The sequence below is a fragment of the Pezoporus occidentalis genome, unplaced genomic scaffold, assembly GCF_034315485.1.
Source record: "Pezoporus occidentalis ecotype Australia unplaced genomic scaffold, CSIRO_AGI_Poc_V1 ctg8, whole genome shotgun sequence".
Classification (NCBI taxonomy): Eukaryota; Metazoa; Chordata; class Aves; order Psittaciformes; family Psittacidae; genus Pezoporus; species Pezoporus occidentalis.
Window position 1 is genome coordinate 8,368,407 of NW_026916158.1, and position 22,344 is coordinate 8,390,750.

Consider the following 22,344-nt stretch of genomic DNA (forward strand, 5'->3'; position numbering starts at 1 on the left):
CACAAAACCCTCAGACATGAGTAGAGGCCATGTAATACTGTGTTTAGCCAAGTATATATATACATTTCAGCCTGTCCAAAATGTCTAACATGAATTACACAACTGGTCCTGTTCTTAATTGGTTTTCCTATAATCCTGGAAGAAATTATTTTCATTCTCAAGTGTTGTTTTCTTTCTTCCAATAGTGAATACCATGCAAATCTTTTAAAACTCCCTATATTACTGCTGTAGAAATGTAATTGTTAATCTGTCCTCCAGATGTAATGCTTTGCTTGATTTTTCTAAGCAGAACCTGAAAACAAAGTACACGCAGCATTCAATGTGGAGCTTTCTGAAGGATTCTACTACAATTCATATTTTCTCCAGATTTCTGGGCAAAGAGGATTTGCAGGAAAACAGAGGACAGGGCCTCCAAAGGAGGCACAAAAGCTGGGAGCTTTCCTTCTCTGGCTGGTGAAGTCCCAGAGGAGATGCGCACATACGTGACTCCAGACCAGTGTGCAAAGTGTCATCAAGCAGAACCTGGGAAGTCACTGGCTTTGCAACTATCAGATGAGATTAGTTTTCTGTGCAGAATTTAGATTTTCAACACTGTGGCGTTCTTCTAAAATACACTGTAATAAAAACAGCCCAATTTACTTGGACCCCAAGGAGAACACTTAATCACATCAGTTTTAAGGGATTACCATTATGCCTGGATTATTCTTTTGGAAATAGTAAGGATTCCCATGTATCTAAAAATTCCTCATTGATCCATGATCTGCTCCAGAATTAACCTGTCATCTGGTTTTGATTCCTTTGCTGCAGGATGCCCTGAGGGAAGCTTTGGCCCGAGCTGTGAGCACAGCTGTCAGTGCCAGAACGGAGCTGCCTGCGACCACGTGAGCGGAGCCTGTACTTGCACAGCAGGCTGGACAGGAACCTTTTGTGAAAAAGGTACTGCTGCTCCCTCTAGTCCCTTTCGGGTTTATGCAGATGGGATTTTTTTACGCACAGAGTTGGTTTTGCAGTTTACAGCACCTGATATAAATAAACCATTGAACTAAATTGGAGGACATTATTGAAATGTGCACTTCCATCCAAACTCCGGAAGAATTTGCTAGGTGCCTAACGATGGGCACATGTTTTAAAGTAGATAAAATGAGGTACATGCTTAAGATTCCTTGAGATTAAGATTCCTTAGATTCCTTATGAATCACATCTTTATGAAGACTCTGTTTAAGCAGAGTTCTACTGTCTGAACACTGAACAGGCAGATGCCTTACACTTGCTTGTGCCTAGTGCCTCTCTGACATGTTTTAGGGAAAAAACATGGATTTGTGAATCATCCCAAAGGAACTCTTTAAGAACAGATATACTTTTAACTTTAATAAAGCCAACAGATCATTTTCTATTACCTGATCATTTGGTAAAGTGTTGGAAAGATTGGATTGGATTCCTTAGATACATTATTGTGAGTTGCATCGCCAAAGGAGTTTACTGTCATGCTGCATCATTGCACTGATCATATAAAATAGTGTCTTGAGTGCAACATAAGCAGCACATAGTCAGACATTATGAAAGTTATTTAAGTGTAAATGATTGAAGAGTCTACAAATGACGATCATTAAACCAAAGTCACAATTATTTTGCCTATCGGACAGTTTACAGAGGTAGCATTGTAGCTACGATGGAGGGAAGTGGCAGTTCTCATAGGCAGCTACTGCCCTCTGATGGGAAGGAAGGTGCTTCACAGCCTCACCAGTAACGTAGCAAATTCCATTGATGAGATGCTGCTTGCTGTTTCCCTCTCATTCTTATCAGGAATTATTATACAAAATAAATACCCTTTTCAAGGTTCTGCTGCAAAATTTGCCTCATAATTTATGGCATCTCAATTATGTCCCCTTTTAAAATTATTTAGTGAACTCTGTTTTTTCAAGTTTATTTTTTTTAATTATTATTATTATTTGTTACTGGAGAAGTGATGCAGTTACCTGTGCTATGCTTTAAATATGTTAATTCCAGCAGGAATCAAAATGGGGACAAAGAGGCTAAATACTCTTCACCAAAGTAGGTGTGAAGAACATGGAGAAGCTTGGGTGACATCACTGGGGAAAAAAAATACAAGTCTCAGCATTCAAATTACTCACGTGGGATATTTTTATCTTTTTAAATTCCTGAAAGAAGATGGTAGAGGGGAGAGTAGAATTTAGTGCTTACCTTTTGTAAAACCCTGTTTTCTACCCATTTTCTCTCCAGCAGGCAGAGTGCTCTGAGCTGACCAGTGTTACCTTTTCACGTAGAAAGTTTCAGCCAGAACTGTTCAGCTGATTCCAAAAGATGAAGAGGGAGGAAAATGTGTGGGTGGTTTGCCCTTGGTGAGCCTTCTTGGCATTCTTGGCACCTCTTCTCTGGGGAGCTTTAGCACTTCTGTTTTTAGTGGCTCTCAGAATAACAGCATTTCCTTCTGGCAGGGATGTGCTTTTTGCTGTCCTCTTGGCAATCCACCCACGTTTGCCAAGCTCTGTGCCTTGCAGAGAATAATACAGAGATTGAGACCTGGCACAGCAGTTGCCTTACGCTTCTATCATACTGCTGACGGTTCACCCCAAGGCTGGGAAGGACTTTTCTGTCATCACAGAAATACTGAAACTGAAGTTGTTGCAGCCTTCTAAGTTCAAAGTCCAAGGAGAAGACAGGACCTTACAAAATCTAATATTGATTAGTTAGAAGTGTGCCATACCACACTGAGCCAGCCAAGTCACCCTGCCTTGTGCCAGGGCTGCTCCTGTTTGGGAAGGCAATTGTTATAATCGATTTAATTCTGTGAAATGCTGAGCATCTGCTGCTCCCATTTTGAAGATTGCAGTTGCCTTCACCACACTGTGATTTTGTTTAATTTTGTTCCCCACTGTTTCTGGTACGTGTTGTATGGCCTAAGGCAGGTGTCCAGTTACAGAATCAGGGCAACAGAAGAATTATCCAGCTCTCTGCTTGATCTGACTGAATATCCAAAATGCCAGACAATTAGCCCACAAACTGGAGGCAGCAGGAGTGAGTCTTGAACTTTTCCTACAGTCTGTTTATTAACTGATGCATTAATATAAGCAACATACAGCCCTTGTGAAGTGCAGCACTAAAAGGTTGCATTTGAGCCTCTGCCTAAATCAGCATTGTCTGCAGGACAGTCTGACTGTTCGTCTTTCTTAGAACTTCAGTGGTTAATCATTATCATAAGAAAGCCCAGCAAGATTTATGCTTTAACAAGATATAAGGAAAAATAAATACTGTGCATGTCTATCAATAGCCGACAACACTGTGTAGTTCCTGCATTAAACAATGGAAAACTTTGTCAGCCTTTGAAGTCACCTAGGGTTAAGTAAAAGTCCTTTCTTGTATGCTGTGCTCTACACGCTACTGAAGCATAATAAATAAGGACAGAAAGGTTGGAACCACATGCTGATGTCTCTTTCTTACAACTTGATAGCAGCTCTGTCCTCAGTATGAAATGAGTAGAGGCTGGCAAATGCGTTACAGTTTTACATTGGGATGAGGCACACTTCTGTTTCTGTAGACAGTGCATACCTGGAAAGTGGTGTAAGCCTGAAATTTTTCTTATGCCAAAGAAGAAGCTGCAGTCTGGACAGGATGAAGGGAAGAGCTTTTTGATTTGAATAGCTGAAATGAAGCACTCGTATGTAGTCACATGTTAAGCAGGAGTTTGGAGAGTAGAAACGCCAAAGCGGATGTTACAGTGTGTTGCACTATTGCTATCCCTGTCTGAAAGTCCAAGTTTGCCTCAATCTATGGATACTAAATTTCTCCCACACTTGTAGCCGAAGCAGACAGTTGTGCTTTCTGCTAAAAAGCTGAATTTACATTTGTGGGAGAGGCAGTACGAGTAGACTGGGACAAAGACCATGGGTGTGAAGAAGACATAAGGCAAGAAAAGAGTTGGACAGAGTCCAACAGTGGAAGATCCAGATGGGTAATGGTGGTGTTCTGATCTGGTAAAGAGCTGTGAAATTAGTGTGGGGTCTGTTGGGTAGTGTATATGATGGTAATTATCATAAGACTATTGGGAAGCCAGTCATTCTGATTTCATGGTAGAAGTGCAAGGATGGGGGTTTAAATATAAATTTAAAATGAACAAGGACAGAGAGCTCAGTTCTATTGTGTAACTGCTTATTTTCTCTGGAAAGGATGACATATAGGTACAAATTTATTAACATTTAATATAATTTAGGCAGACTTCCTGTACCTGAAGGGGCATACAAGAAAGCTGGAGAGGGACTTTTTACAAGGGCATGTAGGGGTAGGACTAGGAGGAATGGCTTCAAACTGAAAGAAGGGAGATTTAGATTAGATATTAGGCAGTTCTTCACTGTGAGGGCAGTGTGGCCCTGGTCAGGTTGCCCAGAGAAGCTGTGGCTGCCAGCAGTGTGCAAAGCCAGGTTGGACAGGGCTTTGAGCAACCTGGTCTAGTGGAAGGTTGGGACTAGAGGGGGGTTGGAACTAGATGATCTTTAAGGTCCCTTACAACCCAAACCATTCTATGATTCTATCTATGATTCTATCTATGAACTTATGTAATCTAAATACACACACATACATATGCATACATACATATCACATATATATATGTGTATATACATATACACACGTATATATATATTTATATATATACACTCCCAACACCCCCAAGTCCTTCTCCTCAGGGATGCTCTGAATCTCTTCTCTGCCCAACCTGCAGCTGTGTCTGGGATTGCCCCAACCCAGGTGTAGGACCTTGTACTTGGCTTGGTTGAACTGCATAAGGTTGGCATTGGCCCACCTCTCAAACATGTCAAGGTCCCTCTGGATGGCATCCTTTCCCTCCAGCTTGTCAATCAAACCACATAACCAGTTAGATGACGTCAACTGCTTTGCCCCTGTTCATCAGTTCTGTAGCCCCATCATAGAAAATCACCAAATTGGTGAGGCAGGATTTCCCCTTAGTGAAGCCATGCTGGCTGTCACCAAGCACCTTGTTGATTTTCATGTGCCTTAGCATGCCTTCCAGGAGAATCTGCTCCAAGATTTTGCCAGGCACAGAGGTGAGACTGACTGGTCTGTAATTCCCTGGGTCATCCATTTTCCCCTTCTTGAAAATGGAGGTTATATTTCCCTTTTTCCAGTCTTCAGGAACTTCACCTGACTGCCATGATTTTTCAAATATGATGGACAGTGGCTCAGCAACTTCATTTGCCAGTTCCTTCAGGACCCATGGACCTGTGCGTGTTTAGGTTCTTAAGATGGTCTCAGACCAGATCCTCTCCTACAGTGGGCGCAAGGTCTTCATTCTCACAGTCCCTGTGTCTGCCTTCCAAGACTTGGGTGGTGTGGTCTTGCAGTGAAGACAGAGGCAAAGAAGTCATTAAGAACCTCAGCCTTCTCCAAATCCAGGGTAGCTAGTTCTCCCAATAGCTTCCAGACAGGGCCCACATTATCCCTTATCTGTATTTTGCTTGCTAAATACCTATAGAATCCCTTCTTGTTATCTTTCACATCCCTAGCCAGATTTAATTCTAACTGGGCCTTAGCTTTCCTAACCTGGTCCCTAGCTTCCCAGACAACATCCCTGTATTCTTCCCAGGCTGCCTGTCCTTGCTTCCACCTTTTATAAGCCTCTTTTTTCCTTTGAATTTTCCTCAGGAGCTCCTTATCCATCCAAGGAAGTCTCCTGGCCCTCCTGCTGCACTTCCTTCTGGTTGGGATGTAACACTCCTGAGCTTGTAGCAGGTGATCCTTGAATATAACAAGGGAAAGTGTAGAGTCCTGCATCTGGGCAGGAATAACCCCAGGTTCCAGTATAGGTTGGGGAATGACCTGTTAGAGAGCAGTGTAGGACCTGGGGGTCCTAGTGGACGACAGGATGACCATGAGCCAACACTGTGCCCTTGTGGCTAGGAAGGCCAATGGCATCCTGGGGTGTATTAGAAGGGCGGTGGTTAGTAGGTCGAGAGAGGTCCTCCTTCCCCTCTACTCTGCCCTGGTGAGACCGCATCTGGAATATTGTGTCCAGCTCTGGGCCCCTCAGTTCAAGAAGGACAGGGAGCTGCTGGAGAGAGTACAGCGCAGGGCAACGAAGATGATTAAGGGAGTGGAGCATCTCCCTTATGAGGAAAGACTGAGGGAGCTGGGTCTCTATAGTTTGGAGGAGACTGAGGGGTGACCTTATAAGTGTCTATAAATATATAAAGGGGGAGTGTCACGAGGATGGAGCCAGGCTCTACTCAGTGGCAAACAATGATAGGACAAGGGGTAATGGGTACAAACTGGAACACAAGAGGTTCCACTTAAACTTGAGAAGAAACTTCTTCTCAGTGTGGGTGACGGAACACTGGAACAGGCTGCCCAGGGAGGTTGTGGAGTCTCCTTCCCTGGAGACATTCAAAACCCACCTGGACACATTCCTGTGTAACATTATCTAGGTGTTCCTGCTCCGGCAGGGGGATTGGACTAGATGATCTTTTGAGGACCCTTCCAATCTCTAGCATACTGTGATACTGTGATTGACCAAGAGTCTTGGGCCCCCCTGCCCTCTAGGGCTGTATCCCATGGAACCTTCCTAAGCAGGTTCCTGAAGAGGCCAAAGTCTGCTCTTTTGCAGTCCAGGGCAGTGAGCTTGCTGCACGCTCTTCTCACTGTCCTGAGGATCTCAAATTCGAGCATCTCATAATCGCTGCATCCCAGGCTGCCCTGGAGAGTCACATTTCCAACGAGCCCTTCCCTGTTGGTGAGCACGAGGTCAAGCATGGCACCTCTCCTTGTCGGCTCCTCTTATTACTTGCAGAAGGAAGTTGTCTTCTACACAATCGAGGAACCTTGCTCCCTGGGTCGGGCTTTACCGGCTCTCCCTGCTCCCCTCAGCGGAGCTGCAGCTCCTGAGCAAGGGCTGGCGAGGGCTCGGGGCTCCCTCGGTGGCTCTCACTGCCCAGAACTGAGGCTCAGGGATGCGGGGTTTCCCCTCCCTCCAGGGTTGAAGGCTCCTCTATGGAGCTGCTCACCTAGGCAAATACAGCAGCATTTTGGTATGATGTAGCTCACTGACAAGCACTGATGGCTTATTTTCACTTCTGTCAACACTGGTACAGATGTAAATCAAATCTATGGGTCTGCTCTTCCTTACATGTCCTAGATGTAGGTACTGAGCTCCTTAAACTCCCTGCCGTTTTGCTACATTTAATTTGTCTTGGACATCTCTATTCATTCTCTTTGCCAGGAGTTCATTTCAGCAGTAAATTACACCACTATGGCTTATGTTCCCTATTAAAAAAAATCTTTAGGAAAGTGTAAATGGGAGCATAAGTTTTACGTTTTAGAAGTCAGGGAGATCATCACGGATCGCCCCATAGTCTTGCATTATGTTGAATTATTTCCGTTGTCCTCAGTCAGTTACAGAAACACAGATACTGGCTTGTGTGAATCCAGATCCTTTCTCTCTCCTGTTTTATGTATTCTCGGCTGCATGTTTCTATGCAAAAATCTGTTGCTTGTGTAAAATGGGTCATGTTTTATGATGCATTAGCAGAGTTGTGCAGGCTTAACCCTTGAAGTAACTGTGGCTCTTAAGCACAGTGACACGTGACAAAGCATCCATGGAAAATGAGCAGTGCCCTGTGTTTTCAGATGTCTGAGATAGAATTTATACAGAAAAGAATCAGGAACTCTGCTAAAAAATTAATGTTTTGCATTTTCAGCTTGTCCAGATGGATTCTTTGGGCTTGACTGCCACCAGGTGTGCAAGTGCAAGAATGCCGCTGGCTGCGACCGTGTCCTGGGAACATGCCGCTGCCTCCCTGGCTGGCTGGGAGAGACCTGCGAGCAGTGTATGTATAGGCTGCACTCACTATCCTCGTTCACAAACTCTTGCAGTGCTAACATGGGTTCCTTCTGGGAATGTAGGATGACCTACCAGTGTACAGTTTTAGATAGGTCACATTCCTTTCCAAAGATGCCCAAAAAGGGAATAATTCTTGGTAGCTGTGTAAATAATCAACTTTTTTTTTTAACTGCTGTTGGCACTTGTCAAACATTATAAGCATCAGTTTTTAAATAGCAGAGCTGTCTTCTACCATATGACGAATCTCTGCTTTTTATTTTTGTCCAACATTAAGAGAGGAAATGTTGTATCACTGTTTCTGGTCTATCTCATCTAATTATCCATTTATTGTTACAGGTTAGAAATGCACAATGTGGAAAAATCAGAGCTGGGACTACTTGTTTGAGCATGACAAAAATAGCTTTTTAACTAATTCTTAGAACAGTTGTTTTTAAAAAAGACACCTAGATTTTCACTAGTATAGATTATCCTACAATCTTTACACTAATAAGGGGTTTTTGTATGTTTGTGTGTATGCATATATAAGATTGCCTCTTCTGAGCTACTGTTCATGAAATTTCATGGCAAATTAAATTACTTTCTTTAGCTACATGGCATTACATATGGATATCACTGAGCCTGTTTGCAATATTTAGCAATTATGGGGGGCTTAAGATTTTCAGGTTTTAGCCTCTCAACTTTCTCATTTCACTTTAAGGTGATGTCATCATCTATACTTTCTTTTGAAACTGACTGCTGTTTGTAGGCCTGGGGTCCAAAGCAGCTCCACAAGGAGCCAACTTCCATTGTTAGTGAACACTTTCACAGGATTTCTTTAATCTATAGGTTGCAGATTTCTGCAGTAGGAAACTGGTTTAATTTAGTAAACAGAAATGGAGAAATGTTACTTGTATTGAAACAATTCCATTCTCCAGCCATACATCGTGTTACAATCTATCAGCCCTGTTTGAGGGTGGCCCTTGCTCTTCATATTTTTCCCTCGTTTTCCCCCACTGCATAACATAACCTGTCTTCTGAAAGGCTTCTCCAAAATCCCTTGCTTTTTTTATTTACAGGAGGGTCAATGCTGGTGAATCTTTCTGCTTTTTAGATATTTCTGCAAAATATCCCACCATTGCAGTCCTTTTTGCCTCCTCGTGGGCCCCCCTAGGAAAGCTTGGATCTCTATCTCTCACCACCTGAAAATTGTGGTGGCAATACTCTCCTGTGGGTGTGTGTTGGTGAGCTGACCATAAAATAAATTCAGATGCAGAGCCATTACAGCCATACTGCAGAGCAGTAAAGGTAATGCTGAACAGGTATAATGTTTGCTTCTCGGTCACAGCCCATTTTTACTGCCAAGTCAGGGCATTAGCGATATATCACCTTGGCCCTTCCCTGCTCCTTAGACTGCGTTAGGGATGAGAAGCTTTGTTTCATATTTCATTAAATTCAATTAAGAAATGTAGCTCTTTGTCAACAGCTTCCTATGCCCCCTCTACTCGTGAGAATTGAAACAAAATAATTATTCTCTTGTGCTGCAGCCATTAGAGCTTTATGCTGACTTGATTTATTCTTCACACTGGTGAAGGTGCCAAAGCCTCCAAGGCCTCCTTTGCCGGTAAGTAAAAAAGCAAGATCGCTTAATTATGCAGAGGGTAACCTCTTTTTCTCATGGCTAAATGATGAGTCTGCATTTTGATTTTAAGACTGGAGCTCAGCCACACCACTCCAAAGCTGCTCAGAATAAAGCAACCATGGGTCTGAGATGCCAGCCCACCATTCTCCATCTTTGTTTAGTGTTTAATACTTACCTTGCCAGTTCCTAGGACTTGCTAGCTCTAGCAGCTGGAAGGACAGCATTCGTGTTCAAGTAATCAGATTTTGGCCAATGTGCTGGAGGATATTGAGGAATAATTTTGACATCATGGGATTTGAATTGATCTTAAACCAGCCATGCAGTGCATTTTATACACTGCTATCTAATTATGGGCTATATGGACTGTAATGCCTTTTGCTGAAGCTGCCTAACACTTTCCATTAAAAGACCATGTTTTTCAGTTGCTTATAAATAAATTATATTAATCTGGGATGAAATCTGTGAAGCAAGCTCTGCCTTGGCTTAAGTTCGTGTTTGGTGATTTTTTTTTTATTTTGGGGAGGGGGCTGGTGGGAGGGTTGAGTGTCCGCCTAAGATATTTCAGGTTTCCAGGAAACAGGTTTAGGAAAAGTATGTTGCTTATTTGTTGGTGGGGTTTTAACAGTTTCACAAAGTTTTGTATTGCCTTAGTGCTACAGAAGTGAGGTTTTGACATCTGGCATCTCTTTGTGTCAGAGATGTAACCACCTTCCTTTCTGTATAGAAACCTGTCCAAATTTTGCTGTCTCAAAAAAAAAAAAAACCAACCCCCCAAAAAAACACCTAACCCCCTCCCCCCCCAAAAAAAAAAGTCTCATGTTGCGAATGATTTGTAGAAGCTGAACACAATTCTGCATCTGCATTTTGCTCTGATTCTATTAGTAGTAAAAATGTGTCATTCTGGAGCTGTTGGGGCTCAGAGGGATCTTCACAGAAGCAGTTCCCTGTGGTAAAATAGAAGAGACCAAACTGGTCTGTAAAATGTATGAGTATGAAAAGATTGGTTCTGCCAGAGTCTCTGCTCATGGGAACTGATAACCAGGGGTTTGACATTTCATAGTGTGTGAGCACCTGACTTTGCAAATTCCCTGTTCTTTTAAAGCTGAAGCTTTATTTTGGGGAGAATAATGCACCGGAGCTGCATGAAATCAAAGCTTCTGGACACCCTGTAGTGTCTTAGTGCCCATTATTTCCCTGTTCTCCCCAACATTTTTGATGGCTGTTGACTTCCAGTCTGGAAGAAAATCTCCAATTTTATGTGTTCCGTACTCTGCATACAAAAAGGGATATAAAAGACTGCAAACGAATAAATCCTCCTCTTACACAGAAAAGGCACTGAGTGGAAAATTTTGAAGCAGGAAGAAGTCTAATAATTTAAACCTTTCTATCGCTTTTTTCCTTTGCATTTATCATGAAGAAAGAAGAAAAGGCCCAGGGATATTTGTACATTCAGTTGTGGAACTCCATAAAATGGCTTCAATATATCTCTTGTTATCTTAATCTTTAGAAAAGCACTTTGATAATCAGGACTGTTCCACCAAGAAGCTAAAAAACGTTTATATCCACCCAAAAGAATATTTAAAATCTTCTTCTCCAGAAATTTCTGCTTTCTTACCAGAACTTTCACTGGAACACTCCTGCGTTTTCTCAGTAAGAATAACAAGAGCTTTGCATGCGTACTCCAAAAACCTCACACAAACCACTAGTAACCAGTCAGGGGACCTGGTTATGAGCTGGTTTTTCCTTTGGCTTGGTTATGATATAGTTCTGGTCTGTATTGTGGAAATACTTAGTTCTGCTCCCAAAACCGAGCCAGAGCTGTGTAGGACAGGCTGAACTTTTAACTTGGCAACTAAGCCTCATTTGCAGAACAAACTTTTAACTGTGATGGGATTGAGCTCCTGCACTTTCTTGTGGTTTCAGTGTGGATGGGTCCAACCAATGGCAAAAATGAACATTCGTAGAGAGAAGTACTGGGAGAAAAGGTGTCTGTGAGAATTGTATTGGGAAACTGAAAGTCCTCAGATGGGAAGAACAGGGCTGAGAACAGGTCAGATATGTCAACCAAGTTCACCCCTGAGGTCAAAATGGTTTCACGCCTCACTTCAGTCCCCAGGGATGTGTCCTCCAACAGCCCTACATCTTATTCTGTACTCTGGCACCCTCAAAGGCATAGAGGTTTCAGTAAAAAGTCATTGTTTGCATCTGATCCTAGGAGATGGTCACATTCAGTGAGTGCAGAACACTTTTGGATCAGGGATCAGGTCTTTTTTTGCCTCTTCAATGCATGCCAGCAGTACCGCAGACACAAGAGGTTCTGACATGTTCATGCCAGTGAAAGAGAGACTCTGTAAAGCAGGCACAAAAACCATATAAGGAAGCTATCCAACTTCATCAACTCATTTTGTATTTTTGGGGTGATAGCTGAAGAAAACAGGGTAGCAGTACTGTCTGTTTTCCACCATTTAAAGCTATCCAAATCTCCAGTGCAATAGAGACTAGAGGACTTTTATCACTGCCTTTTTTCATAGGCAGCAGCACTGAAAACAGAGCTACAGCAGGAGTACGTTTGCGAGATGGCTAAGTTTTCACCTGGGAGCCAGTTGCTTAACAGAACACGTTGAAAATATCAGCCCTCTTTGACCAAAGAATGAGACTCTGGGTGAGCAAAGGCATTCAGCTGTGAAAAATGAACATTGAAAACAATGAAGTTTTCAGTTCTCCTACCAGGATGCAAATAAATGCCTGAGCTGTCAAGCTGGCGGTTCTGCTGGACCATTAGTTTAGTACAAAGGCATTCTGCAGGGCAGGGGATGACAGCTGATCCATCACCCAAGCAATCCTGCCCTTTGAGAAATACCTCTTCAGAACATATATGATACGTATTTTTAAGCCACATTATTTAGTGTCAGGCATGGTTCGTATATGGGCTTACACACTCGTATGATGTGAAAAGTGCATCATTGGAAGCCAGTTTCAAACTAATTTCCCTGTCGCTGGGTTGTGTCTCAGGTTTGCTCTGTGCATTGCCTCCTTTGATGCTTCCTGATGGGGTTTTACAGAATTCTCTCGTTGCAGCCTGCCAGGGGGACAGCTATGGGCTAGGCTGCAGCCACATATGTCAGTGTCACAACGGAGCGTTCTGTCATCATGTAACTGGGACGTGGCTTTGTAGCCCAGGGTGGAAAGGGGCCACCTGCCAAGAAGGTACAATTGGAAATTCAACCCCTGCCGGAGAATTACAGGAGGGAAAAATTACACTTCTACTCAGGGGGGCTTCACTGGTATTTTAATTATCAGCTAATTGTCCTGTGTTGTCATTGGTTTTGTATCTGCACAATTACACAGATTGGTCCATTAAATACATCTGTGACACCATGCTGCAGGGGCTAGGTGCAGGAACTTGGTTCTCTGGGCAAGCTCTGAAACAGTCATAAACTGGAAAGAGAGCTGATTCTGAATGCTGATTAAGGGAGAAAAGGTCCATAAAACTCCCAATTATGACACTGAAATGAACCTCTTTTTTTTTTCTGTGGCCTGCTTTACTGTCCCATGTGCCTGACTGATCCTCCTCATTACTGTATACTGTTCCAGACATAGCCTAAATCCAGAACATGTGTAAGGCATTGGGACTTCCAGCCTTGGCAATTAGACCAATACGTGTGACTCAAATACAAGCCCAACTCAGGGAACCTTAAGAAAAGAGGCTGGCAAAGAAAGGCTGCCCTGAGGCTTACATCCTAGTCCCTGCATACAAGCAGCTGGGAAACTTCAATCCATCCCTGATGCGGAAGGCTTTTTCTGTGCCTCCCCTGGGAGGTAAGCAGTGCCACAGAGCCAGGGATGCTGCTGTGGATGCTACTATGTATGCTGCGGTCTGGAGTCAGCACTAAAATTTTCTGGTTTACATGAAGGCCTCAAATACAAAACCAAAGCTAAAGTTAAAAAAGCTGTTGTCAAATACAAAGACATTGTCAAACATAACCTTTTTCTTTAATGATACATTGGGAATTTTTTTTCTCTTTGAGTGTAAAGTGGTAGGTGTGTGTGTGAGGCTGGGTGAGCTGTCCTCTGGTAACTGCTTTTGCAGAGTAAGAACTTGCTCCTGTTAACATCTTAAAAAGATGTTATTCTAGGACATGACAGAGGTGTGTATTTTTTGTGCCAAAAAAAGTAGGTTCTGTCCATAGGAATTGGTTGTGATGGGAATTAATAAACTTGCTTAATTAAAATTAGGTAAAATGTGCAATGTCATCAGCCAGCTGTGGGTAGCAGGATCAATTAGAAAAGGAGTTGTGATTTTAAGAGCACTACAAAGAAACTCTGAAAACAGGAAATCAGTAACTCCATTCCTTGGTGCTGAGAAAGCTGGTAGGAACCAAGAGATGTTTTTCGCAGGTGTGAACAGAAAATCTTGAGGCCTTTTGCTGGGTCACAGCTGATTCACTTAATCACTTATTTTGTTCCCAGACCAGTTTTACATTGGTCTGTGTTATTCCTTATCAAGTCATGGCTTCATTTTTACTCAGTTGTACCTCCCACAGTGTCTGCGTGATCACCAGGGCAAGAAGGGGTGTAAGCTGGGAAAGGTTGCGTTTAACCTGTGTCCTTCTTCTACTTTCTTAATGGAAGGCTTTTGTCCTACCTCCTCTTCACAGCCTGTCCCACTGGATGGTATGGTGCAAACTGTCTCCAGCGCTGCATCTGCCACAGCCAGGCGACATGTGACCATGTAACGGGCAAGTGCCAGTGTCCCCCGGGTTGGAAGGGGATAGCATGTGAGCTGGGTGAGTCTCTTCATGTCCCCCATCCTTTCAGCACCTTGTTTTTGTTGCTGTGTGGGGAAGTTCAGTTCTGATGACAGTTTGAGACAGCTCATAAAAAGGAGAGGATGCATAGAGGGCTGGAGAGCACCAAGTGTGGAAAGGCTGAAAAAATTGGGGTTGTTTAGTCAGAGGTGAGAAGACTTGAGGGGAGATATGGCATTGGCACTTGAATATACAATGGTGCTAGAAACTTGCTGGACAGAGGAGAGAAGTAAGCTATTCTCTGTCCCTTCGGGACAGGGAAGACAGGTAACGAGCTCAATTTGAGGAGTAAAAAATAATGTAAAACCTCCAAGAGGAAAACAAGTTATCTCTAGAGAATTTTGTTAAGGGAGGTTTCAAAATCTCCTTCACTGAAGGTTTTTAGGACCAGCCTATTTCAGAGGCGTGTGTTTTTTCTGGAGTCCTTCCAGCTTGCCCCCCCCCAGTCAGTGTCCCCTGTTTCATTTCAGAGTGTGGGGACAGGAGGTATGGAGAGGGATGCGAGCAGAACTGTACCTGCCACCATGGGGTTTGTGAACAGCACTCAGGAAAATGCATCTGCCATGCTGGCTGGACTGGGGACCACTGTGATGTTGGTAAGGGCAGTTTCTTCTGCAGATGCTTTGTTTGGACACTCTTCTGCAGTCAGCCATTTCTGCCTCCACAATGTGAAGTCATTTTCTATTTTGTATCTTAATTTTCCAGTGTAGGGCAATAAGAGATAATGCTGGTGTGAGCACTCACCGAGTATATTAGAAGCACCACAGGCAGGTCTCTACCCATCTGTGTATACATGCCCTTGTCCAAATCATTTTATGTCATAGAATCATAGAATAGTTAGGGCTGGAAAGGACCTTAAGATCATCTAGTTCCAGCCTCCCTGCCGTGGGCAGGGACACCTCACACTAAACCATGTCACCCGAGGCCTCGTCCAACCTGGCCTTGAACACTGCCAGGGATGGAGCATTCACAACCTCCCTGGGCAACCCATTCCAGTGCCTCACCACCTTAACAGGAAAGAATTTCCTTCTTATATCCAATCTAAACTTCCCCTGTTTAAGTTTGAACCCGTTACCCCTTGTCCTGTCACTACAGGCCCTAATGAAGAGTCCCTCCCCAGCATCCCTATAGGCCCCCTTCAGATACTGAAAGGCTGCTATGAGGTCTGCACGCAGCCTTCTCTTCTCCAGGCTGAACAGCCCCAACTTCCTCAGCCTGTCTTCATAGGGGAGGTGCTCCAGTCCCCTGATCATCCTCGTGGCCCTCCTCTGGACCTGTTCCAACAGTTCCATGTCCTTTTTATGTTGAGGACACCAGAACTGCACACAATACTCCAAGTGAGGTCTCACAAGAACAGAGTAGATGGGCAGGATCACCTCCTTCGTCCTGCTGGTCACGCTCCTTTTGATGCAGCCCAGGATACAGTTGGCTTTCTGGGCCTTCTGCTCCCTGCCTGCTGAGAAAATGAAGGTATTACTCTACCTTATGGGCACAACGAAGAACATGTAAAAGGGAGTGAGCTGTAAGGAGAGTTTGCCAGATCAGCCACATGCTGCTGTACCTCTATGGGCCATTGAGGGGGAGCTCATCAAATTGGACTGTGACAGTTCAGTTTGTACCAATCTTGCATGTGGTCCAGATTGCCCAGATTTGACATAGCTATCTGGTGAGTTTAGGGCCATGTAAATCCCTGAAATAGAAATCTTGTAAGCAGTAGATATCGGATGACTTGAAATGGGCTTTCAGCTTTGGCATTGACATGCTGTGATTTTTTGCAAGCCACAAGCAATTTTCTGATGTCTCCTGCAGTGTGGAGGACTCATGGAACCTCAAATACCAGCATGGCCTGTAAAGCCTTTGCAGTGCCCACCTTCCTTTTCTTTAGGCCTCGCTTTCTCTTTGATCACTTTCCAAGACCTGTGAGGTGGAAAGCAGTGTGTGGACACAGCATATTTTCACCATTCAAACATCTGTTCCGTTGTGGATAACCATGTAAATGTGAATGGCATTGTCATCTGTATAGACACCATCTGGATTTGTACTCTTGACTAGGACTAAGTCTTTACAAGCTTTCACATGCAGAATCATTAATAGCCAATCCTAATTTTTTTAATATATTTTGAATATATTTTCAACTATGTTTTCTGGGCATTCAGTCTTCTAAATATACATCACCATGTGCAAGAAGAACAATATTGGCTCATTTGCCAGTGACAGATGCTTTCCATGTAGCGGGAAGAACTATTGCTTTCTCTGCTTCTCCTCACAGTCTGCCCCGTGGGATTTTTTGGCAAATGGTGTGAGGAGCAATGTGACTGCATACACGGCTTGTCCTGCCACCATCAAACTGGAGCATGTCACTGTGAAAAGGGATGGAGAGGGAGGCACTGTGACAGACGTGAGTGTCCGCTGGGCATTTACGGAAGGAAGTTCAGGTCGGCATGTACCTTACTCCCAAATCCAGAGCTGATGACAGGATCCTTTCATTCCTGCATTGCTCTGTGGGGCTGGTTTGGGAGTGCTCATGGGAATGGGTGCAGCAGATCCTTTGGAGGGACTAACTTTGCAATGTCCTGTTGCTGTTGCAGCTTGCTTGCCTGGCCGCTATGGTGTGGGCTGTGCCCAGAGGTGCCGGTGTCCCATAGGTACACCCTGCCATCACCTGACGGGTGAGTGTGGATGTCCTCCAGGATTCACTGGCTACAGTTGTGAGAAAAGTAAGTTCGTTATCAGAATACAAATACTTCCCTTGTAAATTAATTAAGAAACTAATTTCTTAGATAAAAGCCTGATGATACAATGCCTGAAGAGGGAGAGAATACCAGCCTCACAGCAGTGAAGATGGGCAAGCGCTGCTTGTCACTCACCCAAATGATTTGTCCACTTCTGAGCCTGTGCCTGGCACAGTTTGGGCTGCCAGGTTTGCCTTCTCTAGGTTTGCAGCTCACAGGCTGGCAGGGAGAAGCTGGCGGCTAAACTGCATCAAAATAGGCTAAGGAGATGATTGCAGAGCCCAGCCCGCAGCCATTACTGTGCCATGAGTAAAGCCCCAGCTCTTCTTTCTGTTGGCCTTGTCCCCATGAGAGACCATCTATTCCTGCTGTCAGAGCTCATGGAAATGTCATTATCTGTTTTTTCTTCAGTGTTGAGTTTGCCTGTCTGGAGCTGGCTTTGAAAATAGTGACCCCAGCTGCATAATTTTGACTTTGTTCTTCCTTACAATGTTTTGCCTAGCACTGCTTTAGCAAAAACAAAAACAACAGCAAAAAAGAATGAAAAGAATTGACATTGGTGTCCCATATCATCCACTAAAGGACTGTTAAATCCTGACCCACAACCAGGGCAACTTAATGAAACACAAGAATTAGCTGTGGAATGTCCAAAACCTCTAGGCAATAAGACTGTCAACAGGGCAAAAGAAACCTGTAAAGATGCTGGTGCTACGGCAGCTTTGTAAGTTTAAACTCCCTGCAAAAGGTAGAATGTCTTTATGCACATGCCTGATCCCTTGTGAATTATGCTGTTTTAGTCAATTCTGCCTGACATTTCCCTATGATTTTTCTAGTGACAAGAAAATTGTATCTTGCCCTTGACAGTTGGGCAGAAATTGACTGAACGAAACAAAATCAAGCAGTGAAGTAACCCCCAAGTAAATGTAATAAATCCAAAGTCCCAGAGGAGAGCATCATTTTTTAGGCAGGGCTTTTATTTAATAAATTTGAGCTTGAGCTTTGTTTGTGTTCTATATTTACTAAGACAAATTTAATTTATTGGTTTACATTTCCTCTTCCCCAAGCTTGTCCACCAGGCACGTATGGCAAGAACTGTAACCAAGTATGTCAGTGCTCTGCTGAGAATGAGGAATGTCACCCAGTGACCGGCAACTGCATGTGCCGCCTGGGGTACTACGGGGCACGCTGCAACATCCGTGAGTATCTTTGTGGGCTGCGCACTTTGTGAGCAAGGATCAAGTTATGCAGAAGCATGTGCTAGCATTCTGAGTTCATCTGTGTCAGTGCCTTCAGTGTTGACTCAGATGAATATAGGTTAGTTATAAGAAGTAAATTATACTATAAGAAGTAAGCATAGACTGGGATAAATTTACAAGGATAAAAATACCTGTATTAATTGCAAGGGATTAATGGGAAAAAAAAAGTAAAAAAGACTCATTTGCTAGCTAATTTCTTTCCAATTTCATGCCATGCTGAAGAATATCAATATCATTCTCACATTTACACCTGAATACTGTGTAGCTCTTTCATTTCCAAATACCTAGGCCAGAATACTTCACAAAAATCTCTGACTGCTCAAGGAAGGACAAATGGTTATTAGAAAACAACAAGCTGCAATTGGCAATAAATCTAAGTGATTCGTAAAGTCAGTTAAGTTGTAGGGCCTTCTGAGGAGCAATCAAATTAAACAAATTGTTACTCAGGATTGAAAAATGGTGACTAGTGTAGAGGACAAATGCCAATTGGCCGAACACTCCATCATAAAAAGTATTACCAGATCCACATGCTGCATGCTGGTATTTTAGGACATCTGTAAAGTTGTTTCTGGCGGAATGTGGCAACTGATAAGAAACATATACCAAAGTATCCAATGAAAGAGACAGTTTATTACCTTTTTATTTACAACTTTAATTTTGTTTTTACTTCATGGCTCGTAAGTCTCATTTAAAAAAAGAAAAAAAGCTGTGGTCTTTCAAGCTCAGTCTTCCTGTCTTTGGCAAACACTCATTTTCTTTTCTTGGGAATCCAGTGTGGCTCTGTTTGGTTTGCTTGCTTTTTGGGGTGATATTTTGGATACAAAGGCCAGCTGCAATATATATGGTTGTAGTAAGGGTTAAACCTATGCTTTATTCCTTCAGTAGAAATAGGAAAGGGGCTTATTTTAGAGATGGGCATTTATATTATCATCATGTCATCACAAATTATTCTTTAAAATATAAATGTAAATGTAAGGATTGATTCTATCCTCCTTTGTGCATCAGTTCTCACTGTGAGATCAAAATCAATCTTTCAACACCTAGGCTAGAGCCATCTGGATCCATTATACATTAGATTATAATAAATGTTATAGTAGAGTGATAGTAGAGATCAACTTTTTAGCAGTATCATTTTAAAAGACTTAGTCATGGTTAGCCTACTATGTTTATGTAGCAATCTTTCAGTAGTCATTACCTGTGCATATAGTACTAAATCTCTGTAGATTACAGTAAGTTATTAAGCTTGCTTAGATCCTTAAGATTTTATTTCAGAATTTTGAAATTTAAAGCATAATTACACTGAAGTCCTGATATAAAAAGAAATTACTTACAAAATGAAGTCTGTGGTTCACTGCATTCAGAGGGGATTTTGCCACAGAATTCTCTGTAGCCAGGATTAAACCTACAACATATGAGACACGAGCCTTCATGGCACTGTGTTCTCTTTGATTCCAAAAATACGTAATATTTTGTGCAGCAAATTCCTAATAAATACAGTTTTGTTAAATGTTTTCTGGAGAGGTAATGGAATGGTAGAGGCTCAGAGAGGGTGCATCTGTGTGAGCGTTTTTTTACCTATTCTCCCCTGTGCCACTCAGACTATTGCATAGACATAAAAGTTGATGGAAAACATGTTAAGAGTGAGTTATTTTTAGGTTTAGGTTAGTGGAGTGAGAGATTGCGGACCTGATTCTAAAGTGACTGTCTGATAACCAAGGATAGCTAGCATTACTTTGGCGGGAATATTGCATGTTCCCACTATCCTCACTACAGGGAGAAATAGGGCTGCTCCAGGATGAAGAAGCATTTGATATAATATTAAAAACAGCATAGGGAGCTGCTCCCAAAGATGTGAAATGGGCTTCAGTCCAGTCAACATGTGGCTGGATGCTGCTGGAAATGTTTTCTGGCAACTATTGCTATATTTATAGTACTGTGAAAAAGGGTTCGAGAAAGTATCTATAAAAGGTGTAGTTGGCTGGGAAGTCGAATTTCCAGGAGCCAAGAGCAACAAGGCTTTCATGTTCTCAAATTTTGGAGTGAAGAGCTGAAACAGCCTCTTGGTAGGATCCAGAGGAAGTAGACAAACTAGCAATAAGGTTCCCATCAGTTGTCCATAACTCAGTGGACAGGCAGATCTACTTGAGTGAAGTTATGAATAAAAAGCAGTAAGTGGTGGTGTAATGGGTAAAAAAAATATGCTATGTTTCTGTGACATTTACTGGGCTGAGTGAACTCTGAGCCAGAAAGACATCACCAGCTTCACCTTCAAGCAGCAGGTAACAGGATGCTTCAGAAGTGATTTTTTTGACAATGCAATTAATAACTGGTAAGCAAAGCCCCAGTGTATGCAGTTGGTATGCAAAGATTTAGGAGCTCTTGGTCATGGCAAACCCACCGAAATCAGAAGGAAAAAATCAGGAAATGAGTTGTAAAATCTGGCTGCCACTCCTGCCGTTCTCAGAAAAACGTAAGTCAGATGCACAGGAAACTGTTAAATTAGAAAATGTCTTTATGAGATAACTGGTGGTTAGAGGCTAACCTGCTTTATGAAGGCAGAACCTACTTAAATGGCAGGACACTTTGTAAATTACCCTAGCTACCTGCATAGAAGATCTACTACAAAATGGTAACAGATGAGACGGCCTTATTAATAATCATGTGAACATCATAGCTGATGTGTTTGCCCTGCTTGTGCTGCTCCTTGTTGAACCGAAATAAATAAAATGCTGCAAGGGTAAATAAATTTGTAAGGGGGGAGTTACTGCATCCCTTTCAGTAATGGAGCAGCTTTTGCTAGTGTTGAGCTGAGGAACAACTCTGAGGGCTTTGCCAGGGAGAAGCAACATGCTTGGGACTGTGGGAAACAGAAATAAAAAAAGAGAAAAGCCAAATGATGACTGAAAGGAAAGGGAAAAGAGGAGAAACTCACTGAGAGTCCAATTGAATTATTGAATCTGGGTGTGTCCTTAACTTTATGTCTTGGTGTAAATGAAATAGATGTTGCAGGGCTCTCTCCTGGATGCCAGGGTTTGCACATGAAACAGATTTTATGTACAGACAGATGAGGCACTGATGACAAAAGTATTCAGAGAAGAAGCCATGTTTGAGAAGGGCTGGGGCAAATATCTGCATGGTATAAAAGTGTGTATGTGTTTAGTTCTTATGATCTGCTATCCTGATCCGAGGAGAAGCCAATTTTCCGTTTTATTTTAAAAGACATCCCTTTAAAGCTTCATCATAAGCTCTCCCTCTCTATTGAATAGTTCAAAATATCCAGAGATTTCACTAGCTGCTCAGAGCACGCTTTCATGTCCTCAGAAAAGAGAAAAAAAAAAAATATGAAGTTACTTACGCAGAGATTGAGAGAGATCTGTTGCTTGGAGACGTGTGCAAATATATATTCAACCAGATTTCCAAAGTAACCATACTCTTTCCTTTTTCCAAGGGAAGAGAAGGAAGGAGCAAAGAAATAACATGTGAATGTGGTAGCACTAGTGTAACAGTTCAATTATGATCATGTGGCTCTAAAAGCACCAGTTTCTCCTTATTCCAATGCAGTGAAAAAATTTGATAACCCGCATCTCCAGAGTTCAGTGATGGCACATTGAAGGCAACCCTGACAGACACAGGCAAGTGCTTAGCAATTCTGCCCACCTCTCCCTCCGTTCTGTGCTCCATCCTTCCAAAGAGTATCTTGAGGACATGAGCTAAGCATGGCAGATGCATTCATGTCTCCCTGATCTTGTATTCAGTGCTCCTTCAACATTAGCTGTCCAAAAACAAACCAGAAATATTTGCTACCACCTCAAAAACCTCTTCATGGACAGCTTGTTGCCATGTAACCCTGGTTTAGCAATCCATCCATGTTTCTTCTGGTTAATATGAAATACATCTGCCTTGTGATTTTAGTCAGAGAATTTTCTGGCTTTGCATTTAAACCATCTCTCTCCTGTACCTGTCTTCTGAGAAGGTGTATTCTGAAATTTCATGTTATTGTCATGTGTACAGTTTCATCATCCTCCATGCACAGCACTAGATGTGCTAGAGCAATGCCAACTTC

At 42.7% G+C, this 22,344-nt stretch overlaps 1 protein-coding gene across 3 annotated transcripts in view; it reads left to right on the plus strand.

Moving 5' to 3' along the window:
* The window catches only part of LOC134155704 (multiple epidermal growth factor-like domains protein 6), a 203,918-nt gene that overhangs the window by 171,989 nt on the left and 9,585 nt on the right, over positions 1–22,344 (plus strand). For all 3 annotated transcript variants that reach the window (XR_009961686.1, XM_062603150.1, XM_062603151.1), the window contains exons 23-30: positions 808–936; positions 7,725–7,853; positions 12,564–12,692; positions 14,144–14,272; positions 14,764–14,889; positions 16,563–16,691; positions 16,882–17,010; positions 18,090–18,221. Coding sequence is in view for 2 of the 3 variants with exons in the window: in XM_062603150.1 (XP_062459134.1) it covers positions 808–936; positions 7,725–7,853; positions 12,564–12,692; positions 14,144–14,272; positions 14,764–14,889; positions 16,563–16,691; positions 16,882–17,010; positions 18,090–18,221 (1,032 nt within the window). In the remaining variant the exon portion in view is untranslated. The remainder of the gene's footprint in view (positions 1–807; positions 937–7,724; positions 7,854–12,563; positions 12,693–14,143; positions 14,273–14,763; positions 14,890–16,562; positions 16,692–16,881; positions 17,011–18,089; positions 18,222–22,344) is intronic.